Source organism: Crocodylus siamensis, chromosome 12 (assembly GCF_052110815.1).
Source record: "Crocodylus siamensis isolate JL-2025a chromosome 12, ASM5211081v1, whole genome shotgun sequence".
Lineage (NCBI taxonomy): Eukaryota > Metazoa > Chordata > Crocodylia > Crocodylidae > Crocodylus > Crocodylus siamensis.
In genome coordinates, this window is record NC_143406.1 from 5,938,350 (window position 1) to 5,964,045 (window position 25,696).

The following is a 25,696-nucleotide window of genomic DNA, read 5'->3' on the forward strand; positions in this document are numbered from 1 at the left end:
TCAGTCATTTCCTTTGCTGTTCGCACCTGCCTGACCTCCTCATTTTGCCTTTTAGGCAGTCGGTCCTTTTTTCTGTCCGCTAAGCCAAACCTCACCCGGGCAGTCACGATCAAGAGTCAGGTTGTTCAGTCCCATGGGAAACAGCGGGCATCAGTGACGAGGAGGACACGTGGCGAGGCTGACTGCAGTTTTCCTGGCTTGTACCCTGGGGAGATGTCCCATCTCCCCGGTCTGGAAGCAGATTCAGCACCCAAAACTCAGCGAGCTGAGATCTGCTCTGATCATTCGTTTCCAGAAAACGGCATGGTTAACTAGTTCAGGCCCCTCTGCAGACTGCAGGCATTCAACAACACACATAAAATATGTGTCTCACCATCTATGTGTAGAGCCCGCTCTTTCTCCTCCATTTCCATTAAGCCTGGAGAACATAAAAAACATTAAGGAAATCATAAGTAATGACTTATTTTTTCATGAAATTACCTTTTTAGCTGAATTTCAAATTGCTTCCAGAAAGGGAATCCCAGCCTCTCACACTGAGCAAGTTTCCAGTGAGCTTCCTTTGTGGACTTATACCAAAACCCTTCTGAAAGTGCAGGTCGCCCAGTCAGAGAACTGACACGGTGTCCTGCGATTCATGTAGCCAGTCACAACCAAGTGAGAAACCCCGCATTTCAGATAGAAAGGCAAAATTCACAAATACATCATTAAATATTTTGGCATGAGAAAATATGCCATACCAGCTATGAACTGACTGCCCAGAGGCCTCTCCCATCTCTTGACTCCTCTGGGAAATCCGATGAAATGTGAACTTTCATTTCTACCCAGGAGAACTTTTACAAACTTTTCTCCGATGCCTGATGAAGGGTGTATGTGCCTGAAAGCTTTCCATTAAAGAATTTTTTTGCAAAAATCTCTAAAAGATATCATCTCTACTAAGAGTCCTGACTGCCTTCTGGCATAAGAAATGCATTTATGGGGGGAAATCTCAATAATTTCGTGGAGCCCCTACTAGTAGAGCAGGCGCAGTTCTCTGCCAGCTATCTATTTTATTAGGAATTATCCTTAACAAAATTGGGACATAATCGTTCCCAGTTGAAATCAACCCAATGCGTCAAGGTTTCCCTCATATTTTCAGCTTCAAGATGAGGAAAAACAGCTTTTTCACCAAATAGGCATTCATAACTACAGATAAAAACCGTGACAATGGTTTAAATGCACCAAAAGTACTAAAATAAGAGCTGGAAAAAAAAAATCCCGACGTGGTTTATTTATGGCATGCACAACACTGCTGCAAGTCAAAAAATCGGCAGTGTTGGGGACCCAATTATAGATTGACCCTGTATTGTAAGTCAAGTGCAAATTTTATGGTTGCTGGGGAGGGAAAGAAAAGGTCATTTCTCATCAGAACAGTACAGCAGCTCTTCAGCAACCCAGTAGCCAACAAAAGAAAAGTGACGAAAATACCAGCGTGACATGATGAGAAAGCTAAATGTTTCGGGGGCTAGACATCAAGAGAAAAGTCCAGCCTGATTCTCAGTAGGAGATCTCAGGTTTTATATATCGAACAGGAGCCTGCGACTTAGGGGACTTAAAAGGTGACGTCTTAATGGAAACAGATTTCTTTCAAGGCCTATTTAATAAGCTGTTTCTTTCCAGAAAGAGCCGGCATAGCATTTTTTTACCCTAGGGCTCAGGCACGCCAACTGCTGAGTAACGTCGTATTCCTGAGATCTGTGGGCGCAGCATCGTGCAGGACGGCGCCCTTGATGCTTCTGCCTGATAGACACTGAAAGGCGTGCCTGGCTCCTGCTCCCAATAGCCAGTGCAACTACTGGTGTGCGTGCGTGTGCGTGTGAGTTGACACACGTCCTTTAATACTATTGCATAGCGGGCTTATATTTCCTTCTGCTTCCCCTGCAGCATTCTCCCGCAGTCGGCACTTGAAGAAATCCACAAGTTTTCTGGAAGCTACACCTGCATGAACACTTTCAAAGGGCGAACATAGACCTGGTGACGCAAAGACTCGTTCTGCAGTCAAGCCGACACAAGCAGCAAAATCCTGACAAGATTGTGAATCAGCCGCCTTGGCTGTTAGCCTGTCCTGTTCGCGTGACTTGTGCTGCTCTGAGGCAACGCGTTTCTAGCAGGCCATACCCATAGCAACACGACCTTTGCACGGGACCGAATGGCTAAACTCTGGACTTCTGGAAGGAGAAACAAACACAAAAAAAAAGCGTGTGAAATGTTTATGCAATGTCTAATTCTGTAGAATCTGATTGTTAAATCTGCTCCTAGGTTTAGGATTGAATTGCTGTTTCCATAAGACCCAGAGACTGCTCCGACCCGGGCACGGCACATCTCGCCTCATCCTTCCCCCGCTCTGCTCACAGAAACCGGAAGAACAATGGGGATTGCTGTCAGGAATGGGAGTTTTAAAAATGACCGTAAAGGGGCAGTAGTCAAGACTTTTTATGGAGACTTCGCCTTTCCCCTCCCTCGCCGCATTGGATGGCCGGTGCTTTCGAACCATCGAAGCAGCTTGTTCCCCTAACAGCTGATCCTTCCCCGAAGGGCCACCAAGGAAGCTACTGTGCGCAAAAGGACTGATCCCGTCTAGCCAAGGACCGCGCACGTCGAAAGGCTGAAAGGGGAAACCCACAATGAGGAGTAGATAGGTATAGAGTTTGGAAAGGACAGTCTTAATAAGGCAAGGTCCTTTCAGCCACTAAAATCATATGCAGAATGTAATGGTTGTGTCTGAATACTTTTGTTCATTTATGGTGAAATATAATTTCCTTTTAGCATTAATCCCTGATGTCCAGTCATTGAGCCGGCGTTGGGTCGGAAATTGGTTAACCTTATCCCAACACTTGCTCACACAGTTCGTTCTTACAGTGAATCCAACGGATCGGTGTGCACAGTGAAATAAGTGGACACGGGAAGGGGAGAGCCACTTTCAGCCAGGGCCTGATCAAACACGCATGGGAGTCAACTAAACCTTTTCCGCTGAGCTATAGGGGAGTTTGATTGGGTCCTAGATGAGCCAAAAGAGGAAGAATTCAACAGTGAATTCAAGAGGAAGAATTCACAGTCCTGTTGTGACTGAAGTGTCACAGCTCAACTAAATATACAGTGTCAGTGTATATATATATTTTGTATAATACAGTCTCTTTAACTATCCAGCACAGGCCCATGCCAGATCCAATGTGCAACACAGCACAGTAACGTATATGCAATATAATGTGACACAGAAAAAAAGAGAAGAATTTGTCAGACGTGCAGCAGAGGTGATACAAATGCACCCCAAATACAGCTCTCTTAAGGGGAGCTTGTGGTGCAAGCACAATGATGCGCAGTTGGACTCCTGAGGCCTCTGTACAGCTTTTTCATGTGACCTGAGATGAGTCTCTTAACGTCACTGTATTGCAGCTCGCTGATCTGCAAAGCAAGGCGACTAACGTACTCGACTGGGTGGTCGAAAGCCCGAACGCCTTACTGCACGTCAACTACTCTGCAAGCCTCAGGCAGATGGCAATATGAAAGGGCAACTTCTTTCTACAATTTGTTTGCAACCTGAAAGGTTGGATTCAGTACTAGAGAGAGGAGAGGCAGGAACCACCCTATGAAACAGCAACTTCTAGGAATGACCCGAGTTCGGTCGGAAATGTTGCAAGCGCATCTTACCCCTGCACTTGGATGCTCTTTCAGTTCTGCTGTGTAGAAGGGAGCCCAGATTGGGCAAAAGGCACTTGCCAGTCCCAAGGCCTGATCCTTGCTTTGTGTAAATCAGCAGAGATCTATCAATGGGTGCACTGCGCCTCCTCTCCAGGAGGTAGGTCTCTGCAGATGCGCCTGCCCTTGGGGACCGCTATCCAAACTCCCTGCTCGTGGAGATTAACCTGGGACTGTGTTTTTCCTCCTGAAGCCGAGGGCGCAAGCTTGAGCGCAGCATCTGCTTTGAAAAGGCTTCTTACCGCAGGGTTTTCTTCCGATTCCCTGGAGAGCCCAGGTGTTTTGGAAGTGCATTTGGTCTCTGAGACCAGACAGGCCACCCTGATCGGTTGTCCCCGGTTAATTGTTGAGAAGCAATACTATTATTGAAAGCTCAACTAAACGCATGGGCAAGACCTTATCAGGCCCTGTCAGGCATACAGAGGGTACAAGTCTGCATCAAGAGCTAGGTCGGGGTGGGCAGAATGCGGCCCGGGGGCCGGATGCGGACCACCAGGCCATTCTGTCCGGCCCACGGGTATCCCTAAAAAATTTAGAAAATTAATATTAATCTGCCCTGGGCGGCCTGTCATGCGGCCCCCGATGGCTTGCTGAAACTCAGTAAGTGGCCCTCCACCCAAAATAATTGCCCGCCCCTGATCTAGGTGGAGGGGGCAGAGAATCTGCCTGTCTACCACCCCCACCCTTACACCCTCTAATCCTCTGTATTTTCTCATTATCCATGATCAGGCAGACCAGCTGCAAGAGCAAACAAGTGGTGAAAAAGGGCACCCCTGCTGGGCGCCTCCCCTTAAAATAAAACTTTGGGTTGAGGGTCGATTAATTAGTGAGATGCCAATTCAAAAGAGAAGGGTAAAGCAGCATCCTGCTGACCGAAACGAGCCCCCTTTCAGCCCACCCAAAAGGACCCACTGCTGTCCTGCATGGAATAAAAAAGTCCTTCCCCGTCTGAAGAGGCTGCTTTCTGCACATTCAGCGCTCTCGGTTTCTTTCTAATGAATATAAACGGAGTCAAATGCCAGCCGAGACTTGGCCCCCCCATTTCCCTCTCCCCTCTGGGTCTCTGAGGAGACAGCAGGTCAAATAGCAGTCACAGTGGGGGAGAGGTATGTAGCAAACACAAAATAATGAGGAAAACATCGGCCGCTCTCCTTGGGTAGCGAGGAAGAGTTGGGCGAGAGGCTTCGCTCCGGTACGGAGAGCAGGAATGTCTTGCACCTACAAGACATTCGGCCAGACACGTGCATAAGACTTTTTTTTTCCTGTAAAGCCGTCTCTGGAAGGCTTCCCGAGGCGCGCCGTCCCCGCGCGCATATGCCCGACGTTGGCTATTCTCAAGTCCTGCAAACATCAACAAGCTTTGTAGAAGCCTTCGGGCTTTCTTGAAAGAATTTCCGCCCTGCAACTTCTTTTAATTTTGGTTTTCCCTACGCTTTCCACTGCCTCCTGCTCCTTACCCCACCCAGCTTTTTTTTTTTTTTTTTTAATCTCTATATCATTATTGCATTTTCAGGGCCACCATCTTGTAACCAGATGTCAAACAAAGAGTCTGGAATAAATCTAAAGCAGGGCCTATTTTTATTAGCTCGTTGGTAGAGAAGGAGTCTAGATGAGGCTGCAGGGACAGGTCAGAAAGGCTTCCTGTGAAATTAGCAATTTTTTTTTTTCAGGTTTTTTTCAAGTTGCTCCAGTTTGTGGCTCGGTAGGGCGGGGTGGCAGAGGGGAACCCACCGACGCGGCATTATTTCTGTGCTTCTGCCCATGTTAGAACGAGGATGCGAGGGAAAATGTACACATTATGGAGCACAGAGGATCCAGGGCACGCGGAGATGCCTGGCGTCCAAGTGAGGGTGTATTTCAGGCCTGTGTATTCTTGAAGTTTGCACGGAATAATTTGCAGAGCCAGCAAGTTGGGAATGCAAGCGGTCCCTGGTAAGTGAGTCTCAGTTATTTCTCCCCTCCTTACCATGAAAAGCCAGGACATTTTGTGCAAGCTGGCTGCATATGGAAGTGAAAACAGATATTCACCCCTTCAGATACATGAGGAGGCATCTCAGCTGAATCAGGAGAAGGGAGGGAACTGCACAGAAGGAAATTAAATCCCACGCCTTCATTCTGCTATTCAGGTTAAACACCGACCGAGACCATTTGCATCACCCTCCGGGGGATGCGGAGACTGCTTGGGCAAGTGACAGCAGCATTTGCAAAGAGGATCCTGTTGTACTCCTACACAAGTGTTAATTAGCGTGGGTGGACATGATGAGATCAGGGCTTGCAAGCTTTTTTAGACTGCTCCCAGAACACATCTCCCTTCAGATATCAACCCAAAGCTCAAAACAAGAACAGCCAGCCGAATTCACGTTAATCAGAGGTGGGTGTATCCATTTCAAAAGGGATGTGTACTCTTGTACCAGGTGTGTATTTGGTTCCCGGTTTTTCTGCTTTGCTGCTGGGCAAAGGATACAGGACCACCTTGGGTTGTTTCTTTTGTGTTTCTTAGTCTCCCTGCGTGCCAGTGCCAGCCGCAATCTGCTGAATCCAGGTGGTAAATATTGTGGCTCTTGGCTCCGCTTGTCAAAAGCTTCTGGCATCTGGCATGTGGCTGTCAAATACCTCTGCATTTTGCACAAACAGCAGCACCAGCAGCAGGAGGAATCTGCAAAATCTTGATAACCGTGTCCTGCCTCCGTTAAAACGGGGAGCTCGGCCTGCTCTGCGCAAAGCAAACCCGTCAGTCGAGGGCAGCCGGGCAGCACTTTGATCAGGCCTAATGGAGAGCAGTCACCTTCCTGCCCCTTGCTGCAAAGTTTTCTGGGGGGGGGCTCTGAACTCACATGAGCATTTCTGACTAACGAGTCAGCTCTGTGCCAGATCCGTCCATCCCAGGGTTGCAACGGCTTTCTGGGGAGATTTCCCGTCAACTCTGAACAACGTCACTGGAGAGCTCGGTCCGCTCCAGATGAGACCTCGTCCCCCGTGGGGGCGGTGCGCCAGGCGAGACCTCGTCCCCCGTGGGGGCGGTGCGCCAGGCGAGACCACGTCCCCCGTGGGGGCGGTGCGCCAGGCGAGACCACGTCCCCCGTGGGGGCGGTGCGCCAGGCGAGACCTCGTCCCCCGTGGGGGCGGTGCGCCAGGCGAGACCTCGTCCCCCGTGGGGGCGGTGCGCCAGGCGAGACCACGTCCCCTGTGGGGGCGGTGCGCCAGGCGAGACCTCATCTCCCGTGGGGGCGGTGTGCCAGGCGAGACCACGTCCCCCGTGGGGGTGGTGTGCCAGGCGAGACCACGTCCCCCGTGGGGGCGGTGCGCCAGGCGAGACCTCATCTCCCGTGGGGGCGGTGCGCCAGGCGAGACCTCATCTCCCGTGGGGGCGATGCGCCAGGCGAGACCTCATCCCCCGTGGGGGCGGTGCGCCAGGCGAGACCTCATCTCCCGTGGGGGCGGTGCGCCAGGCGAGACCACGTCCTCCGTGGGGGCGGTGCGCCAGGCGAGACCACGTCCCCCGTGGGGGCGGTGCGCCAGGCGAGACCTCGTCCCCCGTGGGGGCGGTGCGCCAGGCGAGACCACGTCCCCTGTGGGGGCGGTGCGCCAGGCGAGACCTCGTCCCTGAAGCCCAAATACTGGCCTGACTCCTTCAAGAGCCCAAATCGGTAGTAGCTGGAGTCCTGACCGAGTGCTCGGCTGCCTCCTTTCAAGCCGCGGATGGAGGTGACAGGACATAGTCGGATGCTCTGCAGAAAATGGAGCTGCCGCTGGCCCCCCCCCCAGCTTCCTCACCCTGCTGCCACCCCTGGAGTAGGTCCCACAAGGAATCAGCCCTCCTCCATAGTCCACCCTGGCCCGTGTGCAGCCTTCGGAGTGCGTTACACAGGGCTACTTAATGCTGCGTTACACTGCGGCATTAAGCGCCTTTTCCAGAAAGCACAAGTGGCCCCATTGAGCTGATTAGATAGTAAACCCAACTTTCTGGGCGGAAGGAGATCGCAAACCACTTGGAAATATTTCTGGAGCAGTGTCCATGCCTAATGTTTCTGGCCCTGCTAAAACAGCATCGTAGGGACAAGGAGACACAAGCCAAAAAACCCCAAAAGTAACTCTGGCTCCCTTCTGCGAGGGCAACGCAACAGATAAATAGAGAAAAGAGCCAGGCCGATCCGCACAGGTGCACTGTGCACACATTCAGAAGAAAAAAAAAACCTCCTTCAGGGAGCAGGGCAGCTCCCTGAATCGCAGGTAGGGGCTCAAATAACAAAGGTCTATGTGGGAAAACGCACGCACACCCCAAAGGAAAAACAGGATAGACAGGCAGAGCCCTGTCAGACAAGGCTTAGATCAGAAGGTGAGGTCCTCCTGCCTCCTCACGGTCTCGGGGAGTATATAATAACAGAGGAATGGAGATTTCCTACAAGTGAAGACTAGGCTGTCACCCTTGGCTACTGCTATGAGTCACTGTGCCCAAAATATCAGGCTGTCTACAGCTGGGTCACCACAACCCAGTGATTCGGTATTCCCAGCTGCCGCTGCCAGAGGTTGCCGGATCCTGTCTGCGGCAGCTGGCCACGAGCGGAGAGAGGTGTAGCACAACAAACAGGCCTACCCTTGAGGGAGGTTTCCAGCCATCTCCTTCCTTCTCCCCATTTTATAAAGCTACATGGCTCCTCAGCATGCACCGGGGCAAATTCCAGCTGGCGTCCAGCTACCAAAGGTGAACGGCATGGGATTTCTCTGCCCACCTCGGCCTAGGAACAGCAGCAACCACTAACGAAAGCAAAAGTGAGACGTGATCATTTGACACCTTCCATGTGCTTTTTGCAAGCCATGCTAATGTCACCAGGCTGTATTGAAAGCATGGTCCTTTTCAACTGAAAAGAAAAAAAAAAAATCTCTCGTAGTCTACAAGTTTCTCCCTGAAAAACAGATAATGGGACACAAATCTGCTTCGTACAGGTCTGCAGGGTCTTTGTTATTGAGATCAGATGCACAGGCAAATCAGTTCCCAGCACTTATTGCTACAGTGGGAAACCTTCTGGAAAGCTGAAGCTATTCAGAGAGTCACTCGAAAGGTAGATTTACAGTCTTGGTTCTTGCCAGATACTATAGAAAGGAATACAGATCACATAGCAAGCTGAAGCTGTCCCTGAAGTACAACAAGAGAGATTAGCACTTGAAAAGTGGTAGCTGGAAGAAAGCCATGGTGCTGAGACAAGGTCAATAGCTGCCCTCACAAACCTTATGTAAGCCCTGGCACAACAAAGGAGCAAGAGCCTTACTCGGCCCGGGTTAAGTTGCATTAAGCAGGCGCAGGCAGCTGGCTATAGGCTTTATACTCTGCCTATAGTGCTGCATGAGCCAGTCACACCGGGCCCCTCGTTATAAGTTCTCAGAGGCAATCATGCAACAAGGAGAGGTGGCACCTGGGGGCAAAACGCTGCAGGAGAGGTGCGTGGGGGGGGCACTAGTAGTCTTACCTATGCTGGGAACGCTTAAACAGGCCCTGACTGCAGCTGCTTCTGTGGCTACCACCACATGCTCTGCCCACCCGGGCCGTTGTTCTTAAAGCAGCAGCAGCGGGGCACTGCTTTGGTGTTCCTGGCATGGGAATGCAGCCAGGGCATGGGGTCTGGTGGTGGGGAGGGGGTATTCCAGTGCCCCCCTTCAGGCGGTGCTCAGGACATGTGCCCCTCGTGCCCACCCCTAGTTATGTAACTGCTCGCAGGGCAGGTTAACTTGCTTAGGCTCTGGGTCACTCATCTGTGTCCCTCACTTTGCCTCCAGGAGAAGGTGGACCTCGGGGCCCACATAGCAGAAGCTGGATCACGCAGAGCGAAGCCCGCACTCGGAAGCATCTTTGGCTCGCTATGAAGTACGGGAGCTGGAGTGGTGGAGGCGCTCAGGTGCATGGTTGACCGCCTTGAGGTCACCCGTTCAAGGCCATAGCAGAAGTGCTCTGCAAATACTGCTTGAAAACTTTGTCACAAAAAGGGAAGGAAGTTTGTAAATCAGGCTGGTGACTGACCTGTTTGCAGCAATAAGATAGCTTCTGGCTCTCCCTCTAGAGACGTGAAGTGATGGATTAGTCTCGCAGAGCTGCGCAACTTATCTATATTCCTTTTCCACTGCCGATAAAAGGCAGGAAAGAGAGAGCAGCAATAATATGCTTGTGTTTTCCAACTGGTGAGTCTATGGTTCCCACACTCAGCTAACCTAACACAGATATGCTGAAATTCTCACATGTTGACCTTACGCAGAAGCCTGCCATTGCAAGAACCTATTTTCCAGGCAGCACCGGATAGTTTTTATCAAAATATCTATTCTGAATCTATCATTTTCATCGAGCCAAGAAAAATCTGTAACAAATGCATTAAGTCTATCAGCTGAAGCAAATTCCGTGGTTAAACAACCATATTAAACCAGTGAAATACAGCCTACTCTAGCAGGAGAAACCTACTATGGGTATATGAGTGTCCAAGCACATGCTCAAGTCCTGTACTATGAAGCCAAAGCAAAGTTAAGATAAGGAAGGTTTGCACAAATTTCAATATTAAATAGCTCTGTAGGGCAGTTGCTTTGCTTTCAGTCTCACGAGGTTGTAGAGCACACTGGGCATGACTACACGAGACACTAACAGCACCGTTAGAGCAGAATTCATATTTTACAGTCCATTGGCATCACTTAAAAAGCCTGCACCAGCACTAATGCACTATAGTCCTGATTACAGTGCATTAAGTTGTACTTGTGGTTACAGGTACTAAATTTAATGCACCGTAATTGCGGTGCATTAATAAACGTGTACACGAACCCAGCCAACGTGATTCTGCTCCTTACAGCACTATCTCAGTAAAGCCCATGTGGCACTGAAGTGCATTTCCTGATAGATGTGATCTTTGAGCAAACCAATTTTTGAATTTGGGAATGTTCTCAGATAAGACCCAGCATTTTACTTTGGATTAAGACAGGCAGTCCACACGTCTCATAGCATTCAAACTTTCAGGAAGCAATTTCCTTTCTTTCAAACTTAAAAAAGCTCAGGCTACAGAAGCCCTGGCAATCTCTGAGCAGAGAAGCTATGGCTTGGCTTGTGTAATGAGATCTGCTAGGTGGCTGTGTGGTCATCAGTATATAAATTCATTAAATACTATGTACTGGCTGTCAGATTTTTGGATAATGCCATTCTTAGCAGAATTCTTCCCCACACACCAGTGTCCAAGAAAAGCTGGAGGTTATATAATGGACCTCAGTTTTGGTATTCACATTTACATGATGATACTGCTTCCCACAGTAGTGGCTCCCTGCTCCATAGACATGGATTGGTGGGCATTATTACTCGTGTACATTTTTCTGTTGGTAAAACCCTTGAAATACACCATCATTGAGAACAATCTGTCTGGAATAAGAATGGCTAAAGCATTGGATGGCCTCACTCCTAGCTTTCCCAGTCTCTATGAGCATGGTTGAGGCACTCAGAGTCTCCCTCCCCATCTCCATACCCATTCTATGGGGACACAACGATAACTCGACTTAGACACCAGCCTGGCACTGTGCAGGGCAAACCCTATAATAATTTCTTTGCATTTCTCCCGAAGTGATTTGCTCAACAGGCAAGTGACCTGGCCCAAAAGCTGCCCCTTGGATGTGCTGAGGTTACGCTAGCTGAGCCTCCCCTCTTCGGGTGTGCCAGCAGAACCGTAGAGGTTTATGAGTTTTCCCCATCCTTTGTTTTCACAAAGTTTCCTTTCATTTTTCCCTCTGGGGAAGAGCTGTAATTTGAGTATCCCTGCACCACAGCACAGTGTAAGCAGATTATCCATCACCTCTCCTTCCCCAGAGGCAGTCTCTCACCTGTGCATGCCTGTGAACACACCTCGCTGTATGTTAACATTGAGGCTGCCCTAAATATTTGTGAGATTAGATTCAATCATGGAGCATAGCAAACCAGTCACGAAACCTTGACGAACCAGGACTGCTACTGCCTCCTACCGGTTGGGGGCCTTCTACGGGCATGCCTACACCATGGGAGCTGCCTGCCCGGCTTTCTTGCTTGTGCAGGTATGGTCCAAATCCCGAAGTGTGCCAGTACGGCCACTCCACGGTCATCGCCAGGGATTGCGCTCAAGCACGTTGGAGACCAAGGTCGCCAATGTGGCTGCAGAGATATTCTCCCTCTGCTGGCCTACTTCTCGGTTGGGAACGTACCTGCAGGAGCGAGCAGGCAGGGCAAGTGTGAGCAGGAGCAGGTGGGTGGAGTGGCGTCCATGCTGCCGCTGCAGGGCAGACATGTCCTGACATCCATGGGGCTGGGATCTGCACCTCGACTATCTGTCAGAGTTCAATTTGTTGAGAATTTAAAAGGGGCTGAAAGTCCCGAGGTAGCAATGGAGCAAAGGGAAGGTTGCCAAGTTGGGTTGGGCGTGCAGAGGGAACGGTGCTGAAGTTTTCATGGGAATCAAGTGTTCCCACTCCCTCGGGTCTGAACTGGGAATGCAGTGCCCTTGCAAATCAGGTGAAAGCATAACCAGTAAAATACACAGGCCCTCTCTATCCGAACGCTGGAGATGTACAAAGACATCGCTTGCAGAATAATTAGGGCTGCCACAGTTTGCAGTCAGTAATGAGAGACCCACTTGGATAACATATTCCTAAGGTATTTAGGGCATGAAAATAAACTCACTGTTCCTACAGTTTAGCACAGAGGCTGGGGTCAGATCTGAAACCCTTTGGGAAGCTTACCAAACTGATGATGCCTGAAAGCGGGTGGAAATAGACCCCTTTCATAGCAGAAGGCAAAGCTCATGCTGGGTCTGATTGAGCAGGTGAAGCCTGCCCCGGGGAAGCTCACCACTGCTTGACGTGAACAATTAATGCTACAAAATTAGCCTCTCTCCATGAGTTAGTCTTCAGGATATTATTCTAGACACTTCAGGGTTTTTTAAAAATGCAAACACTTTAGGTACTTAAAGGCAATGAGTTGCTTGCAAACTATTCACCGTGACTGCTGGGATTGGATGGCTTTGTCACATGGTATGCTTCTGTCCCCTGGCTGGATGACTTCCAAACCCACAAAAAGCTTTTAAGGGGCTCCACTACATCTAATGATGACTACAAAGGGCTTCTGGCACCAATACTCATGTAAATGCATATTTGAATGAGTTCTCATGACATCGTCCAATCTTGTGATCAAAAACGTGCTTCTAGAAATGCCCGTGGAAGGAATCAAAGAGAAATTGTTTTTTATTGGTCCCAGTTGTGGTTTTGTTCTGCTTTGCTTTGCTCCCAGTATTCACCCAGCACTTCATCTCAGGTCAACTAAAAGCCAACGCTCCCAATTTCTGACCCTGCAAATGGGAATGATTTTTTAAAACAACTTTCTGTGCATCACAGCATGGCATATTTCCATAAACAGAAGTTAGTTCATGAAGATTTGGGACCCATTTTGCAGGACATTCACCCCCAGCAGATTTCAGATGACAAAATAGTGAAGGAAATTCAATGGTCTCATGTGCTTTTGTATATTAAGAGCAACTGGAAATAACATATAGTGAATGAGCAAAATATATGCCAAAGGGGTAAACGCCGAGCCGCTGATACGCAAGGCACTGAGAAGTTTGAGTGTTAGCATCGAGACCTGTCAGTGCCTGTTGCTGAACGGGATTCAGCTTGTACAAGCTCTGCCGCATCACACGAAAGTCCTTCTCCCTGTACATGCAAAGCAGGCCACGTCACTCATACTTTCCATCCCTAGATCTGGACGTGCTCTGCGAAGGGAACGGAGGGTTATCATCACCTCACCTCTGTTTTAGAGACGGGGCAGCAGAGGCACTTTCAAGACGTGCCCGGTGCCACAAAAAACGTCAGTGAAAAGTCAGGGGAAGAAGATAGGATTTCTGACCTGCAGACCTGCCCTCAGTACTTCAGCCTCCTGAGTGCCATCACCAAAGTATCTCCATGCCAGGCTTTTATTTAGTGAAGCCAACGAAGAGCGAATCCTTTTGAAATCCTGGCCCTCCTCTCCCTGCAACCCACTGCCATAGAGGGGAAAGGAGCAGGGTAAGGGTAGGACGTGTAGGAGGCATCTGCTGTGCAAAGCTGACCCAAAAATGCAAAACCTTTGAGTATTTCACAAGGGAAATGTTTGCTCTGGGCCCTTACGATGCCTCTCGCTTGAACTTTTAACAAACGTTAGCTTTTGTTTGCATTTTTCCCCAGTATGTGTTTGCTGTTCATTTGTGCTGCGCTTGCTGTGAAAAATGAAGCCATCGTGTTGGTATTTTTCCTTTTCTTTTCTTTTCATTCCCTCCCCGCTCCCAAATCCTTACAATTCCTTTCATTGCTAGATGTTAACAGCACAAAAGAAATAAATACTTGAAAGAAGATACAAGCTGTGTTTCTGTTTTACTTTGGAGCTGCTGCAGTAACTGAATACCAGTCTGGAAGGGCAACAAAAAAAAAAAGGAAAGAAAGAAAGAAAAAATGAAACGGCCAGAAAATCTCAGTTCTCAAACCACAGGCTGGGTTGCCTATTGTAAAGCAATTTTCAGGCCACATGCCTAAAAAGCATTGCAGTTACTCTGTAAATCTCTGAGTGTTTCATATAGTTCCCTTGTCATGTGGCCATTAAGTTTTATAACCTTTATATTTCAAGTGAAACAATGGATGTGAATTCCTTCTTACTGTCTTAATAGATTCCACATGTTAGCAATTTTTAATATTTTGGTTGCTCAGTAGGTAGCTAACTTGCCTGTGGGACAGTTAGTCTTGGCCAAGGAATCTGGACATTCCCTTACCAGGGGATAACAACCGAGCTGCACTTTGCAGCGCTATACTAAGCCGATGCCTGATATATTCGCTCCATCTCTAGCAGATGCCTGAGATCGCTGGCAAATGCACTCTGGCACCGCGCCTTCTGCCAATAAAATATTTCTGAGTTGAACAGAGACTGCTGCAAGTAAATATTTTGGAGGTGTTAAGATCCTTAACCCCATTCGGATGCTGTAAAGGCTCTTCTCTCGGGCTCACGTATTAACCACCCCCCGTGGCTTATTTCTGTGTAGGCATCTTAAATGATAACCAGTAGTGTTCAATGGTTGGGCACCCAAGCGAACAGAGCTTTGGTGTGAGCTGTAATGAGTTGGGCTGACCTGCTGCGTTGCTCTCGGAGGGTGAGGCTGGTGGGGGCACCAGGAATTCAGCCCCTTAGATGTGTGGGTGCTGAAGGTAACGGGGCTTCAAAGACCATGTGCACAGGAGCTCCTCAGCTCTGCACTGCCACACGGTCCTCTCTCCAGCTCAGCTCCTGATGCGTCCGCTGCTGCCCCAATCCTCTCTTAATGGCATGTTCTGACCCTATAGCACAGGCTCGGCGTTCGGTACCAGGCGTTAATTTGCTCCCCAGGTTTGAGGGAAGGGTCTGGGGGAGAATAGCCACCCCAGCGCCCGTAGAGCTGTACTTCCACACAGCCCCTGCAATGAGGTTCGTCCAGGGTTGGGGGCAAAGGAAGAGAAAGTTGTGGAGCTGTCACCCACGCTGCACACCAAAGGGCACCTCTAATTTTGCACCCACAAACTTGGCGGGTGCAGCAGGCTCCTGCATTCTTTCATCTGCAACAACAGCGGCTCAGGACTGCAGAAATAGAGGCTGCCTCATCATCATCACCACCCTTGTGAAAAAGCAGCGTGCTGTGGTCTGACTGAGTCCTCGCCTTCCCGGCAGCAGTGGTGGTTTCAGAGGTGCTGTGTACAGGCATATGCCTCTCTCAGCCTCCCCTAGCACTGTTCCCCCTCCCCTGCCTCCTTTTCCTGCCTTTTATATTCAAATCATGCTTCATTTTATACACTGCTCTGTGCATATCCTTTCATAGCATCTGATGGAGAGAGTTCAGGCTCACAGAAGCTTATGCTGTATTAGGTAGCCTATAACAGGAGCGGGCAATTATTTTGGGTGGAGGGCCACTTATCAAGTTTTGGCAAGCCATCGAGGGCCACATGACAGGCAGCCAGGGGCAGATAAATATTAACTTTCTAAATTTTTTAGGGGCCCCATGGGCTGGATGGAATGGCCTGGCAGGCCGCATCCGGCCCGCGGGCTGCATTTTGCCCAACCCTGGTCTATAAGGTGCACATCTACACTGTCTTCCGCCCGACTTCAGACTAACACAGCTAACTACCTCTCTCCAAACACACACCACCATTTTATTAATTTTAGCCTCAGGTTCTGCAAGCTCGGTTTCTTCCAAGGCCCCAGCCAGTACCAGCACTCTTGGGGGAAACCAAGGAAGAATTCAAGGAGTATATCCAGTGAATCACTGCAGCTTCAATCTCTCCCATTTCCTTACATGGTTTATGTTTCAAGGCATATCTACAGGGAAGTGTATCGGGAAGCACATAGCGCTTCGTTACAGCATGTTCTGCGCTGCGTGTTGAACTGCAAGGATAGGGATAGATGCTTCCCTTGGAAGAGGGGAAGGGCCACAGGCATTGTTGGCCTCTAAAGCTCAGGCATCTGGGCTTTTTGAGGTTTGCTCCTCCCTTTATAGATGTGAATGAGGTCACAAGGAAAGGAAATGCAGTAGATTGAACATATCTAGGCTTCAGTAATGTGACTGGCATGGTGCTACTTGGGAAAATATAAGTTCAGCAGGAGTAGATGAGGATCCATCCAAGAACAGAGTACAGAAATAGTGGCTAAAAAGGAAATGATAGTGGGTTGTGTGCAAGATGAATCTCCAGGCTGGAAGGAGATTACTAGTGGAGTTCCTCAAATAGCTGGTTTGGGGACTGATTTTGTTCTCTACTTTCAATACTGACCTCATCACAAACACCAGGAGTACATTACTTACATCTGGTGATGACCCAGAGATGGAAGCCATTTCCAGCATGAAGAGGGACTGGATTATCATGCAAAAGGAACTGGATGAACCTGAGGCCTGGAGTACTAGAAACGAGATGAAACTTTATTGAAAACTGTACAAGATAGTGGAATTAGGGACTGAGAGTAGCACGTGGGTATACATCTGTCAAACTGACAAGCCCTGCCCCCTGACTGGTGCCCCGCCCCATATACTACTACAGACAACAGGGATGTCTCCTCTGTGGCAGAAAGCCACCTTGGTTTCTCCCCAAAATCTCTGCCCTGTGACAATGTGGTCAAGATGGGCCAGCACAAAGGATTCACACCTCAGCCTGTCTCTTTAGGTAACCTGAGCTGGCTGCAGTCCTGAGGGAGAGGGAAACCTGCTGCCTCTGCCCACGGGACTGGCATCAGCCACCTGGGTGAGGGGCATCTACCTGGGGAGCTGGAATCTGCCCGGTAACAGGTGATGTATTTCAAACTGGTTGGCTGACAGCCAACTGGGGCTGACCTCCACTGGCCCAGGTGAATGAGGTCACAGGGGCTGTATAAGTTAGGACGGGCTAGGAGGCGGTCTCTTCGGCCATGAAGTGAAGCAGCAGCCATGCGGGGGACACAGAGAAGCCTTACCATCTGAAACTGGCTCTCTCTCACCCCAAAACTCATGAGCAAGGAACTGCCTGCCTCCAAAGGGAAACTTCACCTGCCTTTGGATGATGCTTGTGAGTAAGCTACTCGAGATCCGATTAAATATTTAGCTGGCAGTAACTCAGATGCGTGATCAAAAGGCTACTTCAGCCAGACTGTTTGCTCTTTAGGATTTCTAAGATATTGCTCAACCCTGTACCCTAGTTTACCTTACCCCTTGTAATCAATAAAGTTCTCCTTTTTGACTGGTGTGGGAGACTTATTGAGGGGTAGGTCTAAATTATGCCTAAGAGACCCCTTAGGTCTGCAGACTAAGGGAGACTTTACTTTTTGCCCCCTGACTTGGGGAAGTGCCCCAAGTGCCTGTACTGGGTCAAGTACCAGTCGGACTATTAGGCTTGTGTTTCCCCGAGGACACAGGGCCGAGACAGTCCCTTCCTGGGGTGGTGGCAGCTTACATTACCCCCAGACTAGCAAGTGTGCTCCCGGAGAGGGGTCGGCCGAGCATAAGGCGCCCCTAGGGAGGCATTCGGAGTCTGGAAGGTGGCCGGGCGCAGGGAGGTGGGCAGCTCAATGCAGGAGCGCCCCCTACTGGCCCGCCACATGCTCTACATGTGAATATAAGATGGGAGCTCACCAGTTGGAAACAACAGGAGGAGAAAGACCTTTGTGTTTTAAGGGATTGCAAGAATGAAGTCACCACCAATGTGATGGTGCTACATAAAGGGCAAATGCAATCTTTTGACATGCCACGGTAAGTGATAGGGAAATATTAGCACCCTTGCACAAGACATGGGTGAACATTCATCTAGAATATCATATACAGTTTGATCACTCACATTCAAGTAAATTAACTCAAACTGAAACCCATGCCAAGAAGTGCTGCTAGGCCTTAGGAGAAGACACTAAACGACTGCGGTTTCTTTAAACCAGCAAAACTGAAAGCTGTGAGGACAGATGATTCTTCCCTGTAATTACCAAAAGAGGAAAGAAGAAGCCATTTAAACGGACATGATTTATACATGAACTAATGGAAATACACTGGCCGTGAATACATTTATGTTGGAAGTTAGAACATTTCTAACCGTCTCAGGATGGCGGCTTGGAGTGGCTTCCTTGACATGGGGACAAAAATAGCCACTGCGGTTGAAGCAGGAACACGAATCAGGGATTATGACAGGATGCTTACGGTAACAGGGGACTAGATTCACCCTGCCCAGTCCTACATTCCAGCGGGGCAACGGCGCCAAGAATAAATGGGAAAATAAAATGGGAGTTATCAGATGAATAATTCCAAATAGCTGGGGTTTTTTCCCCACAAAGGCTTTTTCCAGTAAGTATCCCTGGCTCTACTATGTTATTAACCAATGTCTGTAGATCATAGTCTCTGCTATTTTCAGAACAAAATGAAACAATCAGTAAAGACATTGAGTCCCTGCCACTGCCTGTTCCCTGAATTATGATCTTTGTTAAAATGAGGAGAGGGATTAGCACTAGCAATAATTCACCATATATTTCCAAGTCATTTCTGTGAAAAAGTATGCTTGCAAGATCCAAAAATGGAGTATTTATGCCCATTGAGGTCTGCCTTCCAACTCTGTGGGAAGTCACCTTTGATGACCTAGTATCCAAAAACTCCACTTGGCTGCAGTCCCCTCGTTCCCTTTCCAGAAGTCTGATTCGGATATGGTGAGCTTATATTCTTAGCTCTGTGATCAGACAGATGGAAGCCACGCCGGGATTTTTGGCCCACAGGCCGCAGTTAGATGACTGTTAGTACTTTGGGAACTGTTCCAATTAGCAAACTCATTCGAATGGCCTAGAGTTTGAGATCACCATCCTATTCTTGCAACACCATAAATGTAATCCCCTAATGTGGGTATGTAGGAATCTGGCCCATCCGTGACCTTTTTTTTGTCTTTTGCCTTCTCTAGCTCTGTAAAAGTGAAGAAAAGGCTGTTGGGCAAGAATGAGTAAGGCAGGGGAGTCTTCCCGGGCAGCCAGATCTCTATAAATGCTTTACTGTGCTGCTGGCTTGGCCATGTGTTCAGAAGGACTAGCCAGGTTGAAATCCCAGGCAAAGTCCTTTAACGAGGCAATTTTTTTAACCTTACCTTGTAAAGCATTTAAGGTATATTTCTATTCAAATGAACTCTTCATGGGCATCTTCCACCTTTCTTGTTCTGGCAGGAATGTTGCTTTGTTGTACTTGAAGTACCCAAGTAGGAGTCAGGATTCCCGGGTATTTGTATTTGTCATCCTTGGTAGTCTTAAAATGATGGTGTAGCTGCGATGGCTCACGAATTATGCAAGAAGAGGCAAGGTTTTTTGGAGTGATTTTTTTTTTTTTTTTTTTTATCAGACCACCTGCATGGCTGGAATAAAGTTAGTCAAGCTTTCAAATGCAGGATATCGGGTCTGAGGAGGCAAGCAAGCAAGCCCAGCCTTGCCTTCGCTAACTTAATCTTCACTTTATCCTGGTTTGCTGTTCTGTATGGTGGATCTAACCAGGCATATTTCAAAGACACATTGCCAGGGTTAAGCAATGTGCATTGCAATCTTTGATTAAAGAGTGACACAAATGGAAATGTTATATCTGGTTATTGGGGGTGTTGGTTGTAGCTGTGTTATTCCACGTAGGAGAACACAAACCAACAGCAGACTCTCCCTATGCCTCAATAAACGTGTTTGTGCCCACAAAATTGCAAAGAACAATTTCTCCAACTGTTCAGTTGGTCTAATAAAAGATATCGCGTTTACCTGAAACACACTGTCTGCCTGTATCTGGTTATTACCATTTTAATGGTTATCGCAGTGAATATTCTCAATATTTTTAGACTGGAGGCACTGCTCACTGCACTTGAGGCACCCCTCCAGCCCTTTCGTGCATTGAATGGCAACTTCAAAAATAAATCGATATATTATACTGCTTGCTTACTTGCAGAGGGGACAGACAGAGAGGGTGGGGGGATCAGCGAGGCAGGGACAAGCCTGAGCGTGTGCTTACCGCCTTGTGCAGCACCTTCTCCAGGAATCACAGGATCATCATAATCAAACGGATTTATCAGAAACTGCCCCCATTCATTGTGGAAACAATGCTTGTTAAAAATAATGTTTTGGATGATACTTGAGGGTGTTTCTGAAGCTAACAACGATTTCAAAATAAAACCATTTTGTCCGCAAAATGGACCACATCGTTCCTCCATGTAGCCATAAATGATGGGTGTATTTGAGAATACTAATCAGGGCTCATGGACAGAGGTGATACTTTTATTAAACCAACAGATTTTTGCAAAAAAAGATCTTTAATTGCAAGCTTTTGGGCACAAACACCCTTCCATCAGGTACAGAGGAAAGATTGTAAAAGTCCTCCTGGGGAGAAAAGAATTTCACAGAGGCGTTGATAGATGGAAAAACCCTTTGGGCAGCAGTTCTTAGCTGGTAAGGATACCTTTTCAGAATACTATGCATTTTCCCAATTTGTTGTAGACAATGTGGACAGCCATTTGCCTTTAAATTTCTAAAACACCCTTGTATAACAGACCTGATATATACGTTTATACGTATATTCTATGACCGCAAAAAATGTATTTTAAATGACATCTATCATGAAATGCATACATTAATATATAGAGGCATACCTGTCAATTCTATATATGTATGGCCTTCTCTGCATGTGTGGGTTTTACCAGGACCCTTCTGACCTCTCTGCTGCTCTTGCCTTTTGAATACTGACCTTCTGGTGAAAACTTGCTCAGCTCTTCTTAGCAATCCTCCTGCCCTGAAAACCCACAGGGGTTAAGTGAGAGGTGCTGGGTCTTGTTCTTTGATATATGCCCAGGACTCCATTAATAGCACCCAAGCTGTTTTCACAAGCTGGCCTGTTGCTGCTTGTGTGCAGGAGTGGTTAAGACTGAAGGGGATGCTGTCACCAAAAAGAGTGACCACATCAGAGCTACTCCTGTCTGTGCTTCCAGACATGTTAAGCCCCGTGTCAAGGCAAGGTCATGCGGTGATCCCGAGAAGCCAGTTAAATATTATTCTTAGGCCACAAGGAATTTCCACATATTGTAAAGCTAGCAGGCCTGTGCCTATTTTCTCTCTCTCTTTCTTTTTTTTAAAGATAGAAAATCTTTGTGGTAGGGCCCTGTCTATATGTAATTCTCCAATGATACTATAAAGGAATATGCATAAGTCTAAGAAGCAAAACTGTAACCTGTCTGCCCTGTTGTTTTGCACTGGAGTTAAAGCAGCTGACATGAGTCAGAAGATGTGAAGATGACCCTTTGTCCAGATAATGTGGAACATGCAGCTCTTCACTGTGTCGAGCCGTAAAACCTTACTAAACGGGATGCTTCCTTAGGATCGTGTCAGTCAGATGCGTTTCCAGGAACTACTTGACTATTGGGGTTTGGGAAGAATAGCTCTGTCACTTTTGGAGGTTCGTATCCAAGTCAGGAGCTCAACGGTTTAACAATAGGCACCAGCAGGATTATAATGGGACTTTGGCAGACACGACTGGGGCCATCCCCTGGCCACTGAACTGTGTTTCTTACGCTGCTCTGCCTGGACTTCCGTGACTGGGGGGCAAACGCTGCTTGCGCTTTCCCAGGAAGGGGAAGTTGTGCTCCGAGAACGCATAGGGGATGACAGGACACTGGGATGTCACTAGCAGTTTTCAGGAGGGCGAGATACTCCCCTTTGCAGAGGAACTGCTCAGCCCACAGGGATGACCGAATCCTTGTCCCTGTCGCACACGTTGAGTAGCTTGGGCTGCAGGTGCCACTTCTGGGGCAGGTTTCCCCCGCTCCCCACAAGAGCAGCAAACAGCAGAGCTGCTTTGTGGCCACCACCTTGTATACAGACTCCCCTGTACACATCAGATGGGGGCTGTGGGAAGACCAGGATGATCCTCATAGGGTTCTCCTCCAACCCAACCCAACCCAACCCAACCCAACCCAACCCAACCTGCAGTGAGCAGAACATGGCTTCCCAGCCCTGCTCCATCCCCCAGCACCTCTCTTTTCCTGCTTCTGGGGACCTCTTTTACCAAAGAGAAAGGGACAAAGCAATACCATGGTTGTGAATAGGGGGGACGCCTGTAGGGAACATGTGAGAGCGCCTTACAACTTCCTGAGAAAATCTGCTGCAAAGGTCTACAAAAGAGGAATCCATCGCCTACGGGTCCAAGATCCTTCGGGCTCCAAGATCCTTAAGCAGTGACACATTCTTGGAAGAGCGATAGACCCGAGAGGAGGCAGGACGTGGGGTGGTGCTGCTGGCCTCAGGAAGGCTGATATTTTTGGACACAGCAAGTCAAATGTTGCTGACTGTGGAGCTTTTATTTTTGTTCCCGAGGATGGGGCTGTTGTAGTTTAGAGCATAAATAATGATGATCTCTCCTGTGCAACGCGCTCTCACTCCAGTGCCTGGCCCTCTGTCCCAGCCCCCGCTCCCTTCAGCAGGGTCAGATAAAAGGGGAGGGGGGGTGTCTTTGGCTGACATGAGCGTGCTGGGGAGGGGTGAGAGGAAGGGGGTCTCGGGGGCTGGGTTCAGAGCAAGGTTAGCCAAATATCGGATAAATTAAGCAAGGGAAACAGACAGCTCGGCTCACAGTGAACTTTTCACCCAGCTAACCTGTTCCTCACCCGGCCCGGCACAGGTGGAGTACAACTCCAGTCGAGCTCAGACCTTGCTCCCACTGCCCCGGCTCAAGACGTGGCCATGGGGAGAGGGAGTCGGAGCTGGGAGGGGCTGGATATGCAGTCTGAAAGAGAGGGATACAGGCCCAGGTCTTGACCGGTGCTAACTTCAATGCAACACATGTCAAAGGAGGTAGCCTGTCTCTCCAGGGCAGAGGAGTAGACTCTGTCACTTCTATTTGCATCCCAGCTGTATCTGGAAGAAATCGTGCCCTGTAGAGGCCAATGGACTGGGAGCCAGCATTTAAACAGGCACTACCAGGGATTCCTTCAGGGAAGACACCAGGCTCTGCTGGGAATCCAGCAAATTTGGAGGCTTTGTCTTCGCTGACCCTCTTGCATTTGCAGAGCTGGTAAATACAAATAATTGCTGACAGATGTTGGGAGAACATTACGTGACATTAGCCATCAAGCTCAATTTCTCCCAGTTAAAACACATACCCATAGCCTAGTTCTAATCTTAGCAAGATTACCTCTGCCGGCATACCAGAGTTGAATTTTGGCCGTTTCATGTTTCCAGCAAGTGTTATTCTGTAGTATGCAGACCTTGCAGCCACAGCAGTAGCGATGCGGCAGTGTTTAGGGAGCTTACTGGAAGACGCCTTCATTTATTTGTACTTTGTGACGTACCACATGTGATAAAGAGGTAGCTTTGGGATTGATGAAGTGTGTATCACGTTCTCTTCCAACCATGTTTCCTTGCTTAAGATAAATCACTTAGGGCCTGATCCTCAGGTGCTAAACCCCACAACTTCCACCTAAGGAAATACAGGTTGTGGGTGTTTGTTCAGCACCTCCTGGGTCTATGACCATCTATTCCCCTGTAAAACAGGGACAGGGCACCTTGTGGACAGGCCACAGGTTTCTGTTTATAATGTACCTTGAGATGCCCAGTACCAGCTACTGCAGTGATAAGAGTGGCATGAAAGCCATGGGAGAGGTGGGGGAAGAGAGAGAGCAAGAGGCTATCTATAGGGGAGTCCATTATTTGACTGCCCGCCCTTAGCCTTGCCTGGGAAGGGTGGTGGTTGTCAAGTGGCATTTGGCAGCTGCTGCCAAAGGGACAAAGCAATACCATGACTGTGAATATAAGGGATGCCTATAGGAGACCATGTGAGTGCAGACACGAGAGTGTCCTCATAGATCTATTAGTAGCTATTAAACAGAAGAGTCAGGGGTGGATCCCCTGGCCTCTCTGCACCGATGAAGGTGGATGCTAGGGAGGGTAATGCACAGAGGCCAGATCGCTCCAGATGCACCCGGTGCAACGCTCCCCCTCTCAAGCATCCACTCCTGCACCATCAGAGACAGGATACTGGGCAACATGGCCCATTTCGTTTTACCCAATATAGCAACTCTTACCTTTGTCTTTGCCTTGTACCCCAAAACCATCTGCCTCAACAGGACTGTTCCTCACAGCATGTTCCCGTCTTCGTGGAGAGCTGAAGACAAGTTGCATTTATTGGTTTTTATAAATAATTCTCCAAGCAGAGGCTTCTCCAGAAACAAATCTGACAAGCTACTGTTAAGAAACACCTACCTTCACGTTGAATGTTTGTCCCGCCAGTAAAATGGGGATGCTAAAAACTTGCTGGCAGAAAAGAGGGAAGGAACAGAAACACCTCAAAGCACTTGTGAGCCTTGGAGATCCCCTGGGGAAACACAACACAGAGTATATTTATTTTACGGCGATGACTGAAAACCATGCGGATAGATACATGGGGCAGTTTGATGGGACGGGGCTTGCTAGCTATACTGTCTCACTTGATAAACTGTATCCCGAGATAACCATGCAGCTATTCTGCATAATCTCAGCGTGCTGATATACAGACAGGTTTACTCTTTCATTGGATTATATTTGCTCTGGCTAAGAAACTTGCTTACCATATGCTTGCCTGAAAGAGCATGAAAAGCCACTGGCATAGCGGTCCCCACTTTATTCCTTGAACTTTAGGCAGCTCCAGAAAAGGCAAGTGCGAGGCATTTACGGCTCCTTTTGTGCGTGGAACATAGCTGGCACCACCGCACCTACTTTGTCAGCTGCAGGACAGTCGAGGAGAAGAAGAACCTGGAGTAACCTTTGGTACATTATTTACGATCGCTTTGCAGCCCCCTGGAAAATGAACTTTTGAAACTTCTGAGCCGATGGCAACAGCGAACACTGCGAAAACCCGGGAATCAGCAAATCCATTGTGTTGTGCTGACAGAAAGATACTGTTACAACACACTTTAGCTGCCAACTTGCTGCAGTCACTCAATCCATCATGGTGGGCTGTTGGATCACAAGCCAGTGAAACTCAGCCTGGCGTGTTATTTTAGTCTTACATGGACTGTGAGATAAACGGGGCATGAACCAGCCCCCTGGCAGGGGGTCGACCCCTAGCGCCCTCATTAAAGTGCCAATCAAAAAGAGTAATGGAACAGGGGATTGGAAAGCTGGCTTCTTTCGCCTGTTATTGCTTTCAGTCTGAGCAACTTTCACAGGCCAAGGGAAACAGCTCTCTTCTGGGCACGATCCAGGCTTCCAAAAATATCTTCCCTGCCCTCGTCCACCCCAAAACTAACATCGAGTCCCTCCTGCACGTCTCCCTAACACTGGAAGCCTCCTTGCTTGTTGTCTGCCAAGTTGTGGCACGGGAAAAGGCTCTGCTGGACTTAGCGTGAGCCTGGATGCTCCTCCATCCCCACCCCAGGATACAAGCAGGATGCTCTACTAACTTGGTCACCAATTAGGCCTGTCATTGCTGTTAAGAAGCACACCCGTTCCAAGAGG

At 48.6% G+C, this 25,696-nt stretch overlaps 1 protein-coding gene and 1 long non-coding RNA gene across 3 annotated transcripts in view; one reads left to right on the top strand and one right to left on the bottom strand.

Annotated features, from left to right (window-relative positions):
- The window catches only part of DHRS3 (dehydrogenase/reductase 3), a 33,559-nt gene extending 30,751 nt beyond the window's left edge, over positions 1-2,808 (top strand). The window contains exon 6 of the mRNA XM_090023185.1: positions 1,921-2,808. Coding sequence (XP_089879311.1) covers positions 1,921-2,005 — 85 coding nt within the window. The 3' untranslated portion in view covers positions 2,006-2,808. The remainder of the gene's footprint in view (positions 1-1,920) is intronic.
- On the bottom strand, positions 6-25,105 carry LOC149854522 (uncharacterized). 2 transcript variants are annotated; one of them, XR_016438627.1, is made up of 4 exons: positions 24,808-25,105; positions 24,464-24,575; positions 24,286-24,365; positions 6-418 (listed from the first exon to the last, which is right to left on the bottom strand). It is a non-coding gene; the product is annotated as an uncharacterized LOC149854522 (long non-coding RNA). The 2 variants fall into 2 exon arrangements; XR_016438628.1 differs by lacking the exon at positions 6-418 and adding an exon at positions 23,216-23,273.
- Between the last annotated feature and the right edge of the window lie 591 nt (positions 25,106-25,696).